This window comes from Lonchura striata, chromosome 3 (genome assembly GCF_046129695.1).
Source record: "Lonchura striata isolate bLonStr1 chromosome 3, bLonStr1.mat, whole genome shotgun sequence".
Lineage (NCBI taxonomy): Eukaryota > Metazoa > Chordata > Aves > Passeriformes > Estrildidae > Lonchura > Lonchura striata.
Genome location: NC_134605.1, coordinates 47,388,792 through 47,411,242, shown reverse-complemented (window position 1 = coordinate 47,411,242; position 22,451 = coordinate 47,388,792). Strand labels below are relative to the sequence as shown.

General features: G+C 35.7%; 1 protein-coding gene across 7 annotated transcripts in view; it reads left to right on the top strand.

Annotated features, from left to right (window-relative positions):
- RGS7 (regulator of G protein signaling 7) overlaps positions 1-22,451 on the top strand; it is a 227,388-nt gene that overhangs the window by 171,679 nt on the left and 33,258 nt on the right. For all 7 annotated transcript variants that reach the window (XM_031504336.2, XM_021527044.3, XM_021527038.3 and 4 more), the window contains 5 exons: positions 13,773-13,847; positions 14,886-14,984; positions 15,727-15,788; positions 17,258-17,368; positions 17,850-17,975. In XM_031504336.2, the coding sequence (XP_031360196.1) occupies positions 13,773-13,847; positions 14,886-14,984; positions 15,727-15,788; positions 17,258-17,368; positions 17,850-17,975 (473 nt within the window). The remainder of the gene's footprint in view (positions 1-13,772; positions 13,848-14,885; positions 14,985-15,726; positions 15,789-17,257; positions 17,369-17,849; positions 17,976-22,451) is intronic.

Sequence of the window (22,451 nt, the reverse complement as noted above, 5' to 3'; positions counted from 1 at the left end):
GTGAAAACACATGTGGAAGAGTAGAATGCAATGAGAAAGTTTAAATAAAAAAATAATAATTTTGACCACAGCTTACATTTGTGACTGTGGAACTGAAGTGGTCATAGAAGAAATGGATTTTTAGGTAGGATTTAGAATGTCAGGTAGGGAAAATAACTTGATGTGAATGATTCCAGCCACAGGAAATAGATTCAAAAAGACTGGGACATTATTGTCTAATCACTGACATAAAACAAAGAAGGAGAACAGAAAGCAGTTTTCCATCTGGTGTAGACTGGAGCTACACAGGGAATAAGCAGAAAGTATCTGTGGACCTGAGACCTGTGAAGGTGCAGAGAGCTTTTATATTTGCTGCAGAAATGGATCTAAAGGTTTTGAATCTGAGAACGAGATGTTATTTTCAGGTTTGGAAAAGATAATTTGTTGAAGCTTCAAGAGAGTAAAAGGGACTAGGACAAGAGGAAATTGAATCTGATTAAGAGCTTTGGCTGAACTGTGGATAAATCTGCCTGGTCCAGCAGATGTTTTTAATCTGGCTGTAAACATACCTAGGAAATATTAGAGGCAAAAGACTGGCTTACAGTCAGCAATGTAGGCTTCTGGCTTTAGAAGATATAAATAGATGAATGGAGAGGTTCATACTTTGGCTAAACTGCTCTTCTCAAGAGTCATTGAAATAAAATTTTTGAAAACAGCGTTATGAATTTCCTGTCACAGTAAAATCCAAAAGCTTCTTTTGAAAAGAATGAAAGATAAAACACAAAAAAGACTGAAAAGAGGAATGTGATGCTAGAGCTAGTTACAATTTGTAATGGATTTTCAAGCCTACTGAAGGCCTCCCAAAAACTTACAGAAATGCTGCTGTAACTCTGGAGAGCCAAATTTTTTGAACATTTTTTAAGGTAATGTTTGGATGAGAATCTGTGTATAATGCTTATTTTTATTTACAGTGTTTCACCGTTTGATAAAAGTTCAGAGGATAGGGGCAGTGACAACATATTTCGAAATCCCAATGTAACTTTTTTTTTTACTGAAAACGAGTTTTGAGTTTCAAATGTTTCATTATGCTTGGTTGGTTGGTTGGTTGAAGGTGAGTAAATAAATATTTTTTCAGGGTTTTCTTGCAGGCATCCTCGTCTTTAGTTGCTTTGTTGCTATATTTGTTACCTACCTAGCTACAGTACTGATACATATATTATACATGTAAAATATATTATACATGTAAAATATAAACTATGAATATTACATTTGCATTGTATTTCAACTTCAAGTTGGTGAAGGGAACAGAAGAGGGAAGCAAGCCATCATTCCTAAAGGACAGTGCAGCAGTGCACTACAGGAATGGGAGGCATGAGAGCAGCTGTATGCCAGTGGAGCCAGGAGAATGGTGATGCAGAAAAAGGGATGATTAGGTGCGGGAATGATTATGCTCCTGCACGGTGGGGGTGTAGGGAGGCAGAGATCTCTGAAGCTTGCTCTTGGGGAGAGAGGTTTATTGGAGGATTCAGGAATGCCCAAGCCTCGTGCTCTCAGGCGTAGCACATGGCTGGGCTTAGAAGGACGGGGAAGGGGAGAGAGAAACGGAGGGTTTAGGGGGGGAGGAAGTCCAAGAGAGGAAGAGAGGGCCAAGAGAGGGAGGAAGTCCAAGAGGCCGCATGGCCCCTCGGAGCCCCCTTATCAGGGGCTCCCAGGTGGGCTGGGACAAGGCATGGGCCAATGGGGTTACAGACTCTGTTTTAGGGGCAGGTACAGAGGTGCGGGATGAACCACAATCTTTTGCGGGGTGGGATGGAACAGTCCATTTCACTCCATGATTCATCCAAGGGCAGAAGTGACATTCAGCTAGCTAAGATAACAATCATGTCTATCTATCCTCTGCAACAATTAGGTATCAGAAATGTCACTGTGACTCATAGGTTTAAAATAAAGTAAATGAACCAAGGTTTGACATGCAAAGAGGATTTGCCTCAAAAAACCACAACTGTTTCATTGGTGCCAAGTTGAATGCAACCCTTCAGGTGATTACAGAAGTTCTAGAAGATTTGTGCCAAAATCTGAGGGACAGACAAATTCTTGAAAGTCATTGTGGCTGTTACTTTTGATTGGCTGGCCCATAATTTTTCCTAGGTCTTCATACTGAGATGATCCTTGGAGATAAGCCAGAGAAATTGGATTTGGAAAGTTTCATTCAAATAATCATATATTCAATTTTCTTCTGAGAGCCAGTTAAGAGAACAGCTGTTTAGTTTCCATTCTGATGTTTAATAAATAAATATTGGAGGGGGGGACTGGGGTTTGTTATGTGTATTTCAGGGTATGTGGAGTGCAATCTTGGTCATTTCTGTAAATCCCCAATTTTTACTTTATGTAGAAAGATCTTAGCTTGCAGTTATAAAGTATATGGCTGAGCTTTAGCTGTAGATAACTGCAGCCTGCAGAGACATTCCCAAACAAGTTTTAATTTTACTAGCCCAGCCATAGAAAAACCATGGAAATTTGTGTCAGGGAGAGCTGTATAAACTCCTTTGCAATCCTGAGCAGCAGGCCTAGGATAAAGTCCATGCTAAGGTACAGTCAGTATCTGTCATAGGTCTGAGATTTGTATTATTCATATATAGTGATGCATTTCTCTTTTTGATGGCAGAGTTTTCACCTGCCTAGAAAGTATATTATTTTCACAATTTTGATACTTCTATTGATAACAGACTGTGGAAACAAGCGAAAATTGTTTAGGAGGAGTAAAGTGTTAGTTAGAAACAATAACAAATCAAGCTAAATTGGGGAAGTGATTTACTTTACAGGAGATAAAATGAGAAACTGCTTTTGTTCAAAAAGAAATGTCATGCTCTTTATTAAAGCCTTTGAAAGAGACCTTGTTTCATCTTTCCTGAATTATTATCTCTTTTTAAACCCCATAATCTTACACTTGTTAAAAAGGGACAATCATGTACTAAAGCAGTAAATCCTCTAAAACATTCTCAAACCCACACTAAATACAGTCAGAGCAAAGTAGCTGTGGTTGTTCTAAAATTAACTCTTTTAGGTAACAAGCAAGATGGCCGATCTCTTGCTGCAACAAATTATTCACTTCTCTTCCTGAGTTATACATTTATGCAATAAAAAAGGCCTTTTGGATACTTGCTGAGATTCAGATTAATTCAGAAGATAATGGGGGAGGAGGTATCCTTTCCTTTGAAAGTCACTTATATACTTTGTAACTGTAAAAACTTGAAAAAGCATTTCATTTTCTCCAACGCCTCTCTGACCTTTTCCATCAGTCTGTGTTGGTTGTATTACAGTCACATTTAGCAGGTTTCTGTGCAGCTGATTTTAAAATGAAGATGGGAAATACGCAACAGATGTGCTAGAAAACTGCATTGGCCTGTGCTCCTCTCCAAAGTTTAAACACTGGCTGTGGTTTAGTCACAGTGTGATTTGATAAAGCATGAGCATGAGTCAAAGTGTGAGCCACTTCTTTCATTCTGCCATTTCTAGCTTGGTGAAACCCAATCCACAGGACTTCTATTCCCATTACTGTTACTGGTTTGCTGGATTATGGTGATTATTTTGGTTATTTGGGAAAACATGGCTATAAAGTATTGATAAAGGTCAGACTTCATGACCTTCAAGGTCTATTCCAACCTAGATGATTCTATGATTTTATGAAAAACAAAAAATGTATTTGTGCAATTTAATACATGACAGCAAAGTATGTGAGTATGTGAGTATGGGTTTATGTGCTCCTTTGCATTGTTTCCTAGGAAAACTAGGAAAACAGTGTTTTTCAAATATTTTAAACTTTGTCACACATCTCACACCTTTTGCTTCTATCTATTTTTATGAGTCTCTGTGTCCAGTAATTTAATTTCCTATTTTTTTTTTAATTGTATTTTATGTGGTCTGAACATGACCCTTGACATCTGACCTGGCAGGTAACACTACCAAGAGCTGAGGGCCAGGCAATAGGTTCTTCTGTATTTTAACAATTATTTAATCCTGTCCTTCAAGATCAGCCTCAGAGAGTTGTCAAAACAGTGAATTTACCTTGGATAAGATGGTGCACGCCTGCATTTCACACTCAGTGCTAGACTTTTCTGGGCCAGTCACTTGTTTAGCCAGAGAACACTTTTCTCTGCTTTTTCATAATATTTTCAGAAAATTTATAAATTACTTCAGAAACAAATGTGAATCATGCCAACAAACTTCTCTAGTGATATATATACACATATAATTTTCTTCTTTTGCTCCTGTTTGGCCATATATCCTCACAAGGGAGTTACCTCTACAGCAGACAGTGAATGCAGCCAAACCAGGAATTTCATTATTTATGATCCATACTTGCATGTAGTTGAGGCACATATTTATAAGCCCTCTAGCAGGTCTACTAAGATCTTTGTAGAAGATTTTGTACTCACATTATTTAGCATTTTTATTTAGTCTAATACTTGAGTTAAGGTGGGGCAGATGGGGAAAAAGAAGGCAAGTTTCTTGCAAGAGTGCAACAAAACAAATTTTTAGAAGTTAAAATTGAGAGGTAACAAGATGTGAAATAGTTAATTAATGAGATGGTGGAAGGACACCAAGAAAAAGGATATGAAAATATGGTTTTGAGCAATACCTAGTTCTGTGTAAAACTAGGAAAGCAACCTGAAGAAGTAAGTATAAGGAATTTTTTTTATAAGTGCAATGTTTATACATTGATCTTTGTATCTGCGGGAATTAAATTTTCTGCTTTAATCCAAAGCATTTTGTCAAGGATCTTCTTATAAGTCAAAAGGCATAAAATGAGTTTCTAAATGTCACTTATATTTGCCATCTACTTTTTCAGAGATGTGTTAGACTTTTCTGTTGCCACTTATTTTCAAGTGAGTAACCTAAATTTCTTCTGTATGGAATCTGTAAAACAGCACCTTTTGGGGTAAAAAAATATATTGAGAAAGCAATAATGACTCTAAGTCATTATTATTTAGCCATTATTTAGCAAAGGGACAAGAAAACAGATAAATTTAACAAGTTTCCTTGTGCAATAGTGTCGCAAATACTGGAATCTTCACATACACAAAAATCATTTTAATAGAGCCTTAAGTAAAATTAATACTACTGAAACACCACTTGAATAAATACAATGGATCTAATTTCTGTGCAGCAATTTCTGGTTCTGAAAACCAGTCACTACAAACCTGAAATGGTATTTCATAAATTAAAGCTAATTAGAAGTTAAATCAGCTTGCAAAAATAAAGCATAGAACTTCAATGCAGGAGTATTTTTTGGGTACAGCTTCTTGTTTAATTTCATATAACTTGTCTCAAGAATTAAATTTTAACATCCTTTTCTTATGCATTTTGCATAATATGTAATTCTGTGATACACAAACTACTAACGTTTAAAAAAAAAAAAAAAGATGAAATCTTGTTCTCTTAAGGTGAAAGCTCAGCTTTCAACATCTGACCTTAAACAACCAAGTATGTGAGAACTGGAGGATCACTGTCATGGTTCAAGATGTTCTGTCTCCTATGGATACATTTTATGGTTTCATTTATTAGTATTACATTCCTTGAAATTTTCTGTGTCTCTCTTTCTCTTTTCTGTTTCAAAAAGGTCTTCCATTTGCACAGCCAGTGGAATTCCTCCTATGTCTGATACTACTCAGGAAATAGATTTGAACTCTAGTTTGAGAAGACAAATAAGTATAAAGTGAAAATTGGTGCAGTGTAACTTTCTTTATTTTAGAAAGATGCTAAAAGTCTTTGAAAGTTTAAATGGTCCTAAAATCTATACTAAGTAAGACTTCCCATCTCTTAGTTTGAAAATCATCTGAGTTTTACCTGGCTGCAAACATAATTAAATTTTGATCCAACTTATTGATCAAATTTCTCTCCTTTATCTGATGGTGTTTGAACCTCATTTGTCTTGTCCAAATAAGATAACCAGCTCATAGTTGAACTTTTATTCTTTAATTGCACACCTTTCCGTGTTTTGGTTAGGTCCATTGCAGAGCAACAGTGGAGCTACTGTTGTTTTGGTAGTAGTCAGTGATCTCCAAATCAATCCTTAAATAAAGGGTATATTGATTTTACTAATTGGTCCAATAGCAAGTTTCCTGTCCTTCATGTGGGTCTCTCTACAGTATGTTTAACTTATGCATAGGTGCAAAATTAATTTTTTATCCATCAATTTATTTCTAGTGTATGATACAATAGGTTTATTGCTCAGTCATTTTAGTTTAAAAAATAAGTCTGTAACTTTTTATTATTTATCTCTGTTCTTTAACAAGTCAAAATGAAATTAGCTATTGAGGACAAGTATTGAGCATTTAAATTCATTCTATGCTATTACTATAATTCTCTACTAAAACCTTCAGTGGAAGAGAACACTTAATCCTAACAAAGGTTTTATTAATTCTTTTGAATTAAGACAATCCTTTCCTTTGAAGGAAGAAGCTAAAGAAGATTTTACATTGAACATTCTGTTGCCTGAAATATCAGTCCAATAAACAAATAGTAAAAAATGAGAAGCTTTTATTTACTTAATTAAAAACCAGTAGTTTTTACATTATTATCAGCTGATAGCTGGTTTTAGCAGTTAAGCTGTGTACAACTAATCCTTTTCCATTATTCCACTTGACTGTAGATCACTACTTTCAGGTAAATTTGCAGCATATTGACAGATGTATTGCATGTTTTTAAAATAGATTTGTATTAAGAAATATGAACAAATTTGAGGTTATTCTATGTATGTCCAGTTCCAAGTTGTATTCACTTACTTCAGTGTCACACTGAATCAATACATTGGAAGTATTTACCCTATTCTGAGTTCCAAAAAAGGTAGTATTTAGAAGCATAACACATACATAATGAAAAGATTGTAGATATTGAAAATATCTAATGAGTCAGTAGAACAAGCAAGTTTAATAACTTTGCCCTGATTATCTGGCAAATTTATGAGGCATCTAGAAATAAAATATGAATCATGCTTGTAGAGAATATGTACTTGAGAACAATCTTGGGATTTGCTTCCTAAAAATTGTGTTTCATAGCTGGTAATTGAAAGATATATCTGTACTTCTGAGAGGAGGTAATTTCTAACAGACATGAGTCCGTAGGAAAAGCTAGTAACATCGTGAGCTAATTTTAGAAGTTTGGTCTGGAGTTGCAGAGAGGTGAAGTCTTGATAGAGTGGCTACTTCTTTACAAAATGGTCATCACACATATTAAAATTTACATTTGCAGTTACCATGGCTGTCGGACTTAATTCCAAATATTAGTCTCTGTGTTTGCTTCTCTTTAGAACTATAATGCAAGTGTGACCTCCCCGAAAGCACTGTGATTTAACAGCAGGTGTTGGAAGTCCAGTCACACTGCTTGTTTACCAGTCACAAAACTGAATCAAAAGGGCATCTTTTCAGAGAGATAGTTGTGCTAGAATTAATTGTGCAGAAACTTGGACTATGGTACTACTACAAGTAGCATATAATAAGATAATTTAATATTTTACATTATGTGTATATTTTACACTATGTGTGTATGAAACTCTAAGTACTATAACGTTATATAATACAATCATTAAGTAGCTAGACCCATCCAATTTAGTTTAGAGTTTGTAGTTATGAGATTATGCTGCGTAATGAAAATAAAAATCCACCACTTCTGTCATAATACTTACAATCAGAATTATGTTTTCCCTCTTTTTTCAGACATCTGCTAATTTACTGGATCTTGTTACTAGAGGTGTTTTCAAGTCCTAGTGCTCACACACTTAATTTCTCAGAGTTATTTTCACAGAACTGCTGAACCAAATGGAAATAGTAATTCAAACATACACTTTTAGGTAGGATCATACAGTTCATAAGAGTGTTTCAGATTAGGTACACCTAGCTGATTGCAAATTAACCCCACAATTAGGTTCTGCAATTTTAAGTAGCAGTATCGTTTTCTAACCAAAAGGAAGTTGTTCCTGTAGCCCAGTCCCTGTGATCACTGGTTTGTCTTTGCTGCCCTGGGTGCTATAACAGAGGCTGCTGACATCTCCCCTAGCAGCACTATCAGTGCATGGTCCTATGGATTTGCAGGTTCTGGCAGATATGGCTCCTGGGTTTATTTTTTTCATCACTTAGTTGAGGTTTATTGATCTGTAATTAAAAAGTGAGCTACATTAAAAAAAAACCCCACATTATCTGAAATTTTTATGTGAATTTGAAATTTTGCTGTCCTTTGATTGGGCCTTAAGATAACAGGCCATTTTTCCAAATCCTGTTAAAAGACCTGACCACTTGTACTCAGTATATTTGGAATGTTCTTCTGAGACTTTCTATTGCATCAGCAAAGTTTATAATAGTGCAGCTCTTCCACTGAAAAAGCCTCTTTATTTGTTGACCCTGAAGTGTGTAAAATGAGGTAAAATCCCAGAATACAGTGATAATCATTACCTAAACCTCAGCTTTTCCTTGTAAGACTTAGTGGGTTCTGCACACTCGAATAACTTCCATCTCAGTGAAATGAAAAATTGGTGCAGTGCAGGAGAATGTATCCTGTGTTTTTCTTTATGAGAGCCTCAGTTTTAGTCATTACTGACAACTTACTCAATATAGGATTTTAATGTCTCCTTTGATGCTGGACTATGTATGAGAAAAAACAGTCTTTCCCACATTACCAGAGTCAAACTGGGTATTTTTCCAGCTAGTAACTCTTTATTTTTTCCAGATGAGTGCCACTGATGTTTTTTCCCCCATTCTTTTATTTTGTAATCTTCCATTTCTTTTTTATAATCTTCTCCCCTTGATGTTTAACTATGCACTGTTCAGATAACTGCACAAGTAAACTAGAATAGAAAAGCTACAAATAAGAATGAACTCTGCTGTTCTGCTTATCACTCACTGCCTAATTATCTTCTTTTCTCTGCTTTAGAAAGTGCTATGAATAGTTACTGTTGAGGGTTAGAAGACTCCTAGAAAAATGACAGGAATAGCAGCAATGACAGAAATATCAGAATAGATGTTGCGGAATCCAAATCTAACATTTGACACTCAGAAAATTTCAAATTTTAAGCTTACTCGTTTGTGATAATCTATTTCATATGATGTAAAAGATTTAAATCTCTGCATTTCCTTTATGTTTTATGACTTTTATCTTTTCCAGTGAGAGAGACAATCTGTCATTTTTGTACCCAGGTCCATAATTTAAATTTAAAATATTTTAAATTCTGAAATCCTGGAAATCTTAAAATTTGGTATTTTGCAATTGCACTTAACAAGTTAGCCCATGCCTGCAAAACAAATAAAAATATCTATTTCACAATGTATTGACACTGAAATGCAATGAACATGCATAAGGTATGTGAATCAATCTACCTAAATATTTACTGCTTTAATGAACTCTGAATTCATGGGTGTGCATATTGAAATGAGGTAATTATTTTAAATAGTACCTATGTATTTTTAGCTAGAGACTGTGAAATTACATTTCCTTAAATTAACCTGTGGTTTGTTTATATGGATTAAGAGCACACCATGGGCTGCTGCAGGGCAGGGGCAGCAGTAAGGAAGCAAATATCAGTCTTGTTTCCACTCTGCTGTTGTTGGGTGGGGAAGGCAGAGAGATGAATTTCACACCAATGTGAATACTTGATTGGAGTGTTCTGTAAAGTGGATTATTTGAATTTCACTCCCTGCAGCTTGTGAAGAGTAGGCTGAACCAGAGAAGTGTAGGCTGAGAGGGACCCCTGGAGGTCTTCTAGCTCAACTTCCTGGTCAAACCAGTGCTGACTTCTAAGGGGTATAAGATTGTCCAGGCACTTGGGTTAAACAAGATTTGAAAATCACCAAGGATGGACATTCCACGGCCTCTCTTACGTTTATTGTGAAGTATATTTCTTTACAGCTGACTGGAAACTCCTTAACTGCAATTTCAGATTACTGTCTCCTGTCCTTCCAGAGTGCATCTTTGGAAAAGCTCTATCTCTCTAAGCCCCCCTGTAGGCACAAAAGGGAGTAGTTAGCTCTCCTCTTTTGAAGCATAAAAAAGTCTATTCTTCCACTAGATTTTCCATTTGAAATGTATTTCTTGTGTTGTTTGTGGGGCTCAGAAGTAGTCTGTGTTCCAGAATTTTCCTTTTGATGCTGAATAGAAACGAATAAACACTTTGCCTGCTGAAGTGCTGTCGCTCATGCAGCTGGGTATGTGGTTTGTCTGCATTGCTGCAAAGAGATCCTGCTGACTCATGCTCAGCTTCTCCTTCAGAGCATTTCCTACAGACCAGCGATCCAGACAAACAGCTCCCAGCCTATCGGAATGCACGAGCTTATTCCCTCCCACATACAGGGGTATAGTTGTCTCAGATACACGAAAACTTCTGGTTATTTTGGCTTAAGTAGATTCACATTTAAATTGCCATCCTCTTTGTGAAAGAAAAAAAAAAAAAAGTCATCAAAAATTCAGCTGACCTAATGATAAATATTAATTTACTCTCTATTGAGTATTTTGCACTTTCTAGAATTACATAATAGAAAATAATTTTTTTATACAAAAAAGGCATTAACAGATGTTGATTTGGGTTATATGGCCAGGCAATAAAAAGTGTACTTGGAGTGTGCAACTTTGTACAGAAAGCAGACTATAAATAATCCACACTCTGCACTGCTTGGATGGAAATGTGCCATGGCTCAGGCATGCCATATTATGTAAATAATGAATTCTTCCATAGAGTTGTTACAGGTTTCCTAAATTTAATACACTTTAGCACTATTAGAAGAACTTAATATATTCATTGTTGCCACAGTTTTCAGGAATAGAATATTAATATCAAGTGGATTTTTTTTTTTAACTCAGCAGCCTCTTAGATGGTTGCTTCAAATGCTGGTGATAGCCTGATCAAGGCATGTATGTTCTGGTTCCTCCTCTGCTTACAAACAAGACTTCTATCTTCTTTTGTGTTTTTTAGCAGAATCCTGATATGCATCCTCCTAGACAGCATCAGTAGAAAGTGATGCTGCTTGGGATTTATACTAACATTGTTATCCAATAATTGAAGTAGGGATTGAAATTCCTCTATATGTGGGAGCTTTTTAATATCATTTATCTGTCCATTATTTATTTATCCATTTATATCAACAGTGAATTTATCTCGACTGGACTGACCTGTCTGATGTAAATTAATACAAGGGCATTTGTACTTTGAGATAAGTGCATGCTAATAGATGGATGAAAAAAACTTAGTGAATGTATGACAGTTTTTCACACAGATATTTAAAAATTGATGAGAACCAGATTCTGCCCTGGTTATGATCTTGCTGTATGATAACTTCAAGAAGGTCACAAGGCTTTCCTCTGTGTGTGTTGGGGGGAAATTTTTTTCACACAGAACATTACTCCTGAAAGAAACAAGCACTCTATTTACACATATAGAATACTTCTCAAGTCTTCCAGGAAATCCATTTGAAAACTATTTACAGTATTAGTATGCAAATTATATACCACCACACACTAAATGGGATTCTTGCAGCAGAGCACTCTGACAGGCATCTCACTATTTGAACTATGGTAGTACAGTTTAAAAAACAACACAAAAAGAAAACACAGCTGGATATAATTGTATTCAAACAAATACTTATTATGTTAATGTGGGCATACAAATAAAATTAAATGCTGTCCAGCAAAGGTTTTCCAACAAAAGCTGAGTTATTTTAACAAAGTGTTCACATAATGCAGCTTTTTGTGTTTATTTTAATTGAAAATATGTTTGATATTTATTCCTGAATATTTACGGATGAAATTTGGCAGCATCAGAAAAACAATAAAACTCATATCATCATGAGCCCTATCTCATATCAAGCATAATTTAATAAATATACTTCAGTGCCACCTTGGTCCCGCTTCTCCCCACGCAGCCTCTCCTGTGTGCCCCCGCCCCAGCACCTTCACTTCAGTGGGAGAGGTTTTACAGAGCCAGGTGTCAGTGAGAATCCACCAGGTGCTGTAGAAGGTCAGTACTGGGTCAGGCCTCTTTGCAACCAGCAAAAGCTTTGCCTTTGTTTCGTTTCTAAAAGTCTCCCAGAATTTCTTGTCCCCTTGCATCAATATGCACAATTCTGGCATGTAAGTTACCCAGGCAAATTGCAAGATCTGCCCATACCAATTCACTTCTGGTGGGCTTAAAATCTTCAAAAATAAGAGGCTTCAGATGAGGTTTATGCCTTTATTTTTTCCCCGCTCCATTTTTAGGACATGCTTAAAAGCATAACTTCAAAGCATGCTTAAAAGCATAACAAACCATAACTGAAAACTGAACAAATAACATTTTGTGCCTTATATAAGTGTGCCTGCTATTCAAATTGTTACATTCAAAGGCTGTAGATGTTGTTAAAGCCCCTGCCTTCTTCACTGCCAGCTGCTGCTGTAATCCCAAAGTACATACACTTGGATTTTTTTAAACTTTATATCTCAGTATACTGCCCTGGGAAATTGTTTTCTGCTTTTAAATTGACCATCATGCAGAACTTCGTATTTTTCAACCTTTTTCTTTGAGATTTGCAAGTTATTTCTGAGTTCAAAACATCCCATTTTTGTTCAGAAGCACAAACGATACCATCCCAATTCTAATGTGTCTGGTGCAGTCTTAAGAATAATGTCTAGTTTTATCATTAGCAATGAGGAACTGTTTCTACTTCAAATGTTGTAAGATCAAATGCACACTAATTTATTACTTTAAAATAGAAACTTATCTATTTATTAATTAAAAAAAAAGCCATACTGGATTAAAAAAATCAGTCTGTTGTTTAGAAAATTCTCCAGAGGCAAAGTAAGATTGCTCTGTTTAATGAAAGCTTTTTTTTCTTAGCTATATAAGAAATTCTTAGCCTATACAAGAAATTTTTAAAATTCTGTCTTATTAAATTTCCAGTCATATCAAGCATTGTCCATTATGATAAGAAGACATATGTTGTATCATTAGAGCAATAATAAGTCCAGCTTGGCTGTTGAGCAAGTAAATTAAATATCTAGGTACTTGCATTAAAAAAACCCCACCCTACTTTCAGTAAAAGTCTGCTCCCACTAGAGAGCAGATTTTGTAGTTTCCAATCAGTGTCAAATGTAATCCCTCTAAAATCAATAGATAAAACTCACCTGAGAGCAAAATAGTTATTTTTATTTTTTTCCAGAAATGGGTAGAAATCAGATTAACACATAGATTTTGTACTTAGAGAGAAGTGTCAAAAGAAGATGAATTAGGAGAAACTAGAGTATTTGTGTGCTTTGGGAGGCCAGAGTTGTGAGAATGAACCACTGAAAACCAAATCTGATGTATTGAGAGTAATTTTATTTAGGCTGTCAGTCTTCTGGTTAGGCTGCAGAAGCCTGTTTTGTTGTTTTGGTTTGGTTGTTTCCTTTCTTTTCTGAACAAAGAAAGAAAACCTTTATTTTGTTGTTGTTTTTCCATTTAATTTTAAGACATGATCCTCTTTAAAAATTTACCCAAACCCCAATGCTCCTGAAGCAAACCTGATGTTCACAGCTGAGGTGAATATTTCACAATTCTGTTTATTTAGTCTCATTAAGTCAACCATGCTCCTTAGAGGGATAGCTAGAATGTAATTAATGGCTTCCTTGGCAAAACCAAAGCAGAAACTGACTGGTTTCCATTATCTTGGCAATTTATTTTATTTCAATTTCATGGTGTGGAATTTATTCTTCAGTCTTGAACACTGAAGAGGAGGAGTAGCTCAGAGAAGTTCCATCACAGATTTAGCTTTTGCTTTCCTTTCTCTTTCTTTTAATAGCCTGGCTGTGTAAACACTACTGAAGTGGATATAAAAAAATCTTCAAGAATGAGAAATCCACATAAAACAAGAAAGGTAAGTATGGTTATTATATCCGAAGCAGGAGATGGAGGAAATTTATAGAATGAATTTCCATAATTTCTTAAAGCACTTTTTTCTTACAGCTGCAAGGAACAAATGCATTAAATGTATATTAATATTTCATAAGCTTAGTTGAATTACTATTAACAAATTTCTGATGCTAAGTGAATGCTATCACATAAGATTTCGGCGAAATACAAAGATTTTGAAGATAAAATTAATTTTTGCACTATTTATCCATGTTGTTCCGTAGATTGAATAAAGCACATTAAAATGTTTCTGCCAGGAATTAAGGAAAAACATTAAAAATTCAATGTAAATTCTAACAACAGTTTTTTTCCTGGTCTTCATGAAAAGGATGTCTCTATATTACAGTTATGCCCAAAATGGATGACTGGAAATGGTGGAAGAAATTAACTCTATCTAAATTAGGTTGTAATTAGAGTGTAACTTCTCTAGGGATGTACAGATGGATTGGCTCAACACTTTAAAATCCTTTGCACCATAACCATGTAGATTGACTCCCATTTTAAAGTACTTCCTTTGAGCTACATTTGTATGTTGACCCATAGGAAGGTATGTTTTAAAAAGGAAAGTGGATTTAGAGAAAGTTTTAGCTTAGCTTCTTTATGGTAGTGAAAGGTCCAGATTAGTGTAATTTACCAGACAGTAATTGCAATTTTGGAAGTAATCCAGATAATCTGTGTGTTAGTGTACCTCTCAGGATACTCCACCTACCAGTCATCTACACTTTCTGTAATAGAATTTCTCCATGTCATTCCCCACTTTTAGTATGATGCTAATATAGAGACCTAATAAAAAGAAATCCTTAGTTGTGGCTTTATGGAATTGTGGGAATTTGGCAGTCTTTATCTTACACTCTAGTGCAGAAGCATGATTTTATCTGAGTGCATGGGTTATTGCAGTTTCTTTCTAAAGATGATCTTGGCTAACTTCTTGAGCACAATGTACTATGGCTGTGTGTAGAAAGCATTGTCTGAAATCAACCATTGTTTCATATTTTTTGCATAGTCTGTCTATGGCTTACAAAATGACATCCGAAGTCACAGCCCTACGCACACGCCCGTGCCAGAGACTAAGCCCCCCACAGAAGATGAGCTACACCAAGAGGTTTGGAACATTACTACAAAAATGTACTTTTAAATTTATTTTTTAGGAAGTAACTTGTTAGGTGTAAACTCAAAAATTATTATAACTGGGAAGTTATTCAAAAGAGCTGTTGCAAACATTTAATAAACCTTTCCCTTGTCTCAAGTTATATGGATTTAGTCATGTAACTTCATCAAATTAATAAGATAAAACCTAAATTTTTTTGTATCATGTATTAAACACCTAAAGGCAGGGGGAAGTAGGCCAGTGAGTTGATTCATTGCATAGCTAAGCCCATTAGCCCCTTCAGCTATAGACAGCTTTCTCTTCTTCCATCGCTGATTTGAGCCTTGGGGGTATACTTACCACTCCATGTATGCGTGTATAGGTTTGCACATTTATCTACTGTTAAAACTTTGTTAATCTTTCCTGAGATGTTAGGGTATTGAGAAAGTAAATGTCTGAAGAAGTATTAGTTCTCCTCAAAAATATTAAAAAAAGGCTAATTGGATTTCTGCTGATGAACCTTTAGGGAAAATGTTATATTGGGCACAGTTTTTGTCTCTGTATGATCTTTTCCCTTTAATGGAAACTTTCATTTATTTTAGAGCTACACTGGTGAAATGTTGTTTTAATTCAGATATATTTCTCTTCTGCGCCCTAGGATAAATTAATGTTCAATTACAGCCCGAATAAAAAAAGTTATAGAAATAGAGTCAAGCAATAAATTACTCATAAAATTCTTTGCCTTCTTTTCTTGCAGATTAAGCACTGGCAAATGCAATTAGACAGACATAGATTAAAAATGTCAAAAGTTGCAGAGAGGTACGTATATTGTCACATTTCTATTTTTTTCAATTAGCCTGATAACTATTGGGAAAAATGTCAGTGCGAAATAGCTTCAGAGAGCTATTCACAGAAAATAGCTCTTCAAAGAGAGACATGAGAGCTCAGATGTCATAGAAATAACTGATGAGAGTTTACTTTAAGTGGAGAAGTATGAAGTTCTTTTAGTGATAAAAATATTCCAGATATTCCATGATAGATTTCTGATAAACCTGAGTCACTGAAAGAGTCTCTGATCAAGTGATTACAAGTGTCACCTTTCATTGGCAGGGAGGCTAAATAGGAATAGGTCTGGGGTTATTGTTTTTATATTTCAAAAGGGCAGTCACTGATGAAGCAAGGGAACTGGTTGGTGTGGAGCTTAGTCAGTGCTTGAACAAAGTGAGATTGGGCTCAGTTTGGATCAGAGATGTAACACTAGTGGGAATGTATCTCCAAATGAGACCAAATTTGTCAGGAAGGGGCTAGAAAGCAAATAAAACAAAAAGCCCAACATTGCAGAAAATTGAGCTGCATGGGCCTTAGTAAAGGAAATAAGGCCAAATACAAATTGCTCTTCATCTTCTCATAAACATTTGTGCATATGTGTCTACTCATTTATGTGTATGTGTGTATACACATATGCAAATACATATTAATATTTATTTATAAAGACATCAGATTAAGATTTTTTGTTTGCTGAACAGTAAAAATATAATGTACGCTAAATATAATAGGAATTGAAAAGAAAGAATAGTTGTCCTCACTTGTCAATATTTTTACAAAAATTATGAGGCCAAAGGAATCAGCAAGCATAAATAAGGACAATGGGAGATGTAAATTTCCAGAATACAAGCAAAGTTTTTAGTGTGTACAACTGAGTCAGACCAATTCTTTAATATAAAAAAAAAGTGAAAAAAATTGATTTATTTTTGAAAAAATAAAGCTGGGGATAATGTCCTTTGATTAGGAAATAATAAAAATATTAATTATATTTAAGAGAAAATAAAAGGAGTACTAGCAGCTGCAGAGCCAATAAATATAACTTGAGTAACATGCCGTGTTTTAGAATTGATTTTAAGGAAACTGTTGATTTTTTTATATCCACGGGGATATAAAACATGTTCCTTTATGAAAACAAATGTGTATGGAAGAGGTTGTATGATCTAATTTATTAGTGCCTAAAGGAACCTTAAATGGAACTATGTGGAAGTATTAGGGAAGCTTATTTTATTTCTACTCTTGGTAAACCTGAGCCACCCCTCCTTCTTCAGTGGTCCTTCTTCAATGCTCCACTTTCAAACGCCTTGAGCAAACCTATTTCACCCTGAGCTTGTAGCTGCCTTCTGAGTGTGTCCATACACAGTTACCATGGCTCAGTTGATGCAAGGTAACTTGTTAGCTGGGGTAATCTCATCAGGTTTCTTCTCCTCCTGACTTGACAATATTTGATGCTTTTGTTTTCCTAGTCTATTAGCTTATACAGAGCAGTATTTGGAATATGATCCTTTTCTTGTGCCCCCCGATCCCTCAAACCCTTGGATATCAGATGACACTACTTTCTGGGAACTGGAGGCAAGGTATACAATTTTATTTCTTCTTTGGACGTAAGGGAGTTTAACATGCTTTTCTGGAGATGTGAAGATTTCAGGCAGAGGTACTGCAGGTGAATACTGGGGAAGAAGGGCAATGCAGACCCCTTTTGGTCTTTCCAGTATTACAGTTTTGTAAGATGGGAAGTGCTGTATATTAATCAATCTGTGTGAAATGTTACAGAAACCAGTTTCCAGGCTTCTAGTATGGTGAAAAAGAAAAAAAAAAAAAGCTTTTAAAATCTGATAATATTCCTAGTTGGAAATCTTTTTTTTTTTTTCTTGTGTATTACCTTCATCCTATGTAAGTACTAACAGTCTGTTTGCTCATTGCTGAACATTGCACAGGTGTGAGTATTCTATAAAGTGAGAAAACCATAGAACTCTAGGACTTGGCCTAAATGAGGAACACATTGTTAGAATAGTGAAGTATTGGTCACTTTGGGTTCTGTTGTTTCTTCTTCTGTAGTAAAGAGCCAGGACAGCAGAGGGTGAAACGGTGGGGATTTGGCATGGATGAAGCTTTGAAAGATCCTGTGGGAAGAGAGCAGTTTCTGAAATTCTTGGAGTCAGAATTCAGTTCAGAAAATTTAAGGTAAATGAGAGTTACATTTTTTTTTAATAGCTTGTAAGTTATATTGGGTTTTTGCTTTGTTCTTTTTTTTTTTTCCTGATACTTTTCATGTTTTGACCTCTTCAAAAATTTTCCTCACCTTTCAGAATTAATTCATCCAGATTGATGCTTGCTTTTCATGTACAGGCTGAAGGAAATATTCATATAGTTAACAGAGATTCACATGGAGCATATTTTTCCATTCATATTCAACTTTGGTCAAACTACCTTGCATGACAAGAACTTTTCTCTCACCTTGTTTTTTAAACAGGTATAAAACTGGCTCATTCAAAGCCTATTCAATGTATTTTGTTTAATCAAATATTATAAGAAAAGTAAAAAGAAAAGGAAAAAAAGTTTTAAAATAAATAAAGGATCTAAAATTAAAATTCACTGACTTTCACCAGGTTGATTTGTTTGATTTTGAATATCTCCTCCAATATTCTGGTAACTTGTGCAACAGACACAGCTGAGGTAGGGTGACATCTAGCTCTCAAATTCCCCACTAACTGTAAAATGAAAAAAGTGTTCTTAGTGTATGAAGCATAGAGGGTATGTTTCCAAGGGCATATTTACAGAATTACTTTTAAGTGAGGGGGAAAATTTGATTTTAAAAATTATAATCCATCAATTGTTTAATAGCACATTTTGTCTTTGCTGTTCTAAGAAAGTCATATTTCAGTAGGAGTTATTTCAGAGAGATTATTAACAGCCTTTCTATAGACAGAGAATTTTAGCTGAGCATAGTACAAAAATATAGGCAACACATTTTTATCTTAATTCTACCTTCTTGTCAGATTTCATCTATATCACTTTCCATTCACCAATAACATAAGTAGTATAAAATCCTGTTTCCATTTACAATCTAGAATTCAGAATAATCCTAACCTACTTTTTTCCTATGCAAATTCTTACTTTAAAGTGCTGCAGCATAACCATTCATACTAAAATAATGCTTTTGTAGCATCTTACAAGAGGTATTTAATATTTATGGTGTTGATTTATAAATGCCAGGTAATTGCACAGATCCAGTTGAATAATTGGAGTTGAAGTTCTCAAGTTGGTGACCATGTTCATATTCAAATATTAATTTTGCATCACAAACATAGCCTGACCTGTATGTGTATGTTGATGAATTTATTTGTCACAGATAGAGATTTTTCTTATTAAAAACTCCAATTGGTAAAATGAATTTTTAAAAATCAGAATAATACCAAGAAAATGAAAGGTAATTTAAAAAAAAATTAAAGAGCATCCTGGTAATTTGTTGTGCAGGGCAGCTGTTCAAACATGAACCTATTGAGCCCAGTGTGTGCTGCAGTTTGTGGTGCTTTTCTGTGATTAATTTGTCTCTCTGCCAACTAGACTGTTACTGCATAATCCCTAACTCTTTCTTCTAATCCTATTTACAACACTAAACACAGGCAAACTGCAAGTAACTGATCTAGAAAAATTCCCTCAAGAAATTTCCTCAGAGGTGATTCCTTGACATGCCATCTGTTCTTCTGTCTCCTCCTCTAAATTCTTAAATTTGCATTATAAAGTATAATAGCTGAGAAATGGTGAATATGATCTTAAAGGCCAGGCAGGAGATAAATTTGCTCAGAGAAAGTGCTTTCTGTGATAATTAACTGAAGGGAAACTGTTTCAGAAGGTCAGAATTATGTTCATAAATGCCCAAGCTATAGGGAAATCAATCCATTAGGTTCACATACTAAATTTGGGTTAGAAAACATGACTGTGTAAAACTTGTTGTATATGGCTGTCAAAATGTTTTAGATGTCAATAACAGAAGTTAAAAGCTTGATGATTTCAAGTATTAGCACTAAATAAACCTAAGAAGGCAACCACTTTTGTTGCTCACCTGTTAATTCCATCATGGTAATTTAGGGCTTTTTAGTGGTGTTTTTCTTAATTATTGTTTTGACAGCCACCTTGAGAAAAATAATTATGTCCACCCACATCTTCCAACAAATTCCGCTCAAATCAGTTTCTGGTTCTTGTACTTTTACAGATCTATTAATGATAAAATTCACAACACTGCCAAGCCCATAGTTGGATGGCAGCTGGGACCCTGCTTTCGAGCTTTCAAGCCGAATGCACAGGATACAGCAGGGACTGCAGGCATGACAAGACCTTCAGTATTAATAGATTAGATGCCTTATACCTCATTTTGGTGAAACAAAAACCATGAAACTATAAGTCTACCAGATATAACATTTCTATTCAAGTGTGATGATCTTAAATAGCAAGAAGTCCCAGTGTTACTGTTACATTAATTTTGAGAGTGTCTAAGGTATCTGAGAATATCATCTTGGCAGATTTAGATCCTCTCTTAAAGAACACAGCAGGGATGAAGGACCTTGAGCCGTGGTTTAATACTAAGAATTGTGCAGTGCTCAGGAATATAACCAGGTTCCCCCTTCTTACTTTTTATCTCTGCACACTTTCTTTGTCTGTAAATGAGGCTTAATAGTATTTCACTCTCTGAATGAGTGTTGTAAAGCATAGCAAAGGAATAAAACTGCATAAGCGATTCTGTCGGTGCAGTAATTTCATTACAGTGTGACTGCAGTTTGCAGGTTGGATCCTGCACTCACCTAATACAGGGTATGGCTTGTGATCTCTTGTTACCATGCAGATTTTTTGGAAGAATTGCTTTGTGTGCTGCTCAATACACAGAACAAATAACTAAAGTAACATATGATTTGGATAATAGATTTATGAAATTCCCAATGCCTATTACAAAAATGGTGACCATTGTTTAAAATTCACAAGACTAAAGTTTGATCATGATCCAGTACTATTGAGCTTGGTCACAAGGTTTTCAAAGAGAGTGTTTATGAGATCAAACTTACTGCAGCATGGCACCGGGAGACCCAGTGTCTTTAATTTCTGTAGGAAAGTGTATTCCTCTTCTTGTCCTTCGTCTGTAGTGCAGCAAAATTCTTTGGAAAGTTAATATTTGTGTGCTGACTATAGGTTTGCTCCCAACTGGTTATTTTGTAGGAATTGCAGCCTGTAAATATTAAATAATTTCAGACCTGCCAACCTGAAACCCTGTCCAAATCCTTATGCAGTATTGCAGTGAGTATGATCTCCAAAGCAGCTCTAAGACTGAAAAACCTCCTAAGTTAGTGAGAGTGGTGATAGGTTAGGTTCCATGATACAGAAGGAAAAGCCACTGGACCCATTGCCCCTTCATTTGATGCTCATTTCTTAGGTTTGTGATGTGTGACTAGTAGGGAAAAGGGACTTTGCATTCTTGTTATCCAGAAAAAGGAAGAGAGGGACTGAGAAATTTGATAGATTTGGATGTTTTCCCTCAATATTTTTTGTCTGACCATCCCCCTGCAAGCTGACATTTTGTGAGGTGTTTATCCTTTACACTGGTGATTGTGAGGCCCTGTTGTGGGTGCTAATAACTTGACCAAAATTTAACTCTCAAAGCTGAAATAGCCTGTGAATTATTTCTCTTTCAGACTCAAGCTTAAATGCCAAGCTTAAATACCAGCAATCTTGCCATTTCTCAGAGTAGGTGAGAAAGAACTAGTTGCAAGATTTAATGAGTTTCTCTGTCATATTCTTGAAATCCTTCAGTTCTACTCTGCCTTGAAGCTTGAAGTTGTAGTGGGCAAGAAGGTGGACTCTGAAAATCAGAGAGCAGTGTTTCCTGCCCCTGGAAAATATTATGTGATTTTATTCATGGAGTTTGTTTAGGTTTTTGTTTGCTTTTTCTGAAAATGCTGAAAGGTCTGGCCTCTTTCTTGTTTTGTCACATGCAGTGTGTGCAAAGTTCACATAATTCCCACTCCAGTGTTTCCACACTGAGTATACCTCACATGTTTCACAGAGAACTACTGCAGTTTTTCTCCCACTCATTGTTCCTGCAGGCTAAATTTAACTGATTAGCTTGGTCTGCAATCTGGCTGCACCTGCCTCTAGGTCAGTTAATGGGACAGAAGCTGTGTTACAGCTGTGCTATTTATCCATGAGGCCAGCTTGGCTTTGAAAGTAATCCAGCTGGAGTACATAATCCCCAGATATCTTGCAACATGTGTTTTAGCAGGCCATGTGTATGGATGTGCACTACACACTCTGCTGTGTGACCCAGCAGGTGGCAGCCCAAATGCTGGGGTAGAAGGCAGCAGCGAGTTTTACACTCAGCTGCTCAAATCTCTGTTCAAACAGTGCTGAGCATTTGCTAGAAAGGGTCTCCATGGCAAAAGCAAACCTCCACCAACGGGAGATGCAGCTCCATCCAAGGGCAGCGAGACTGAGTTCTATTTCCTTACACAAAGTAGCACCAAGTCTGTGTATATCATTGCCCAAAAAATGCTAATCCCCTTGTCCCCTCCCTGCCCTTGCACATTGTTAATGTTGCAGAGTGTGTGCTTTTTGCTACAGGAATCTTCCCTTGCTCTGGTCACAGCTCATGAGGCAGAGAGCTGTAAAATA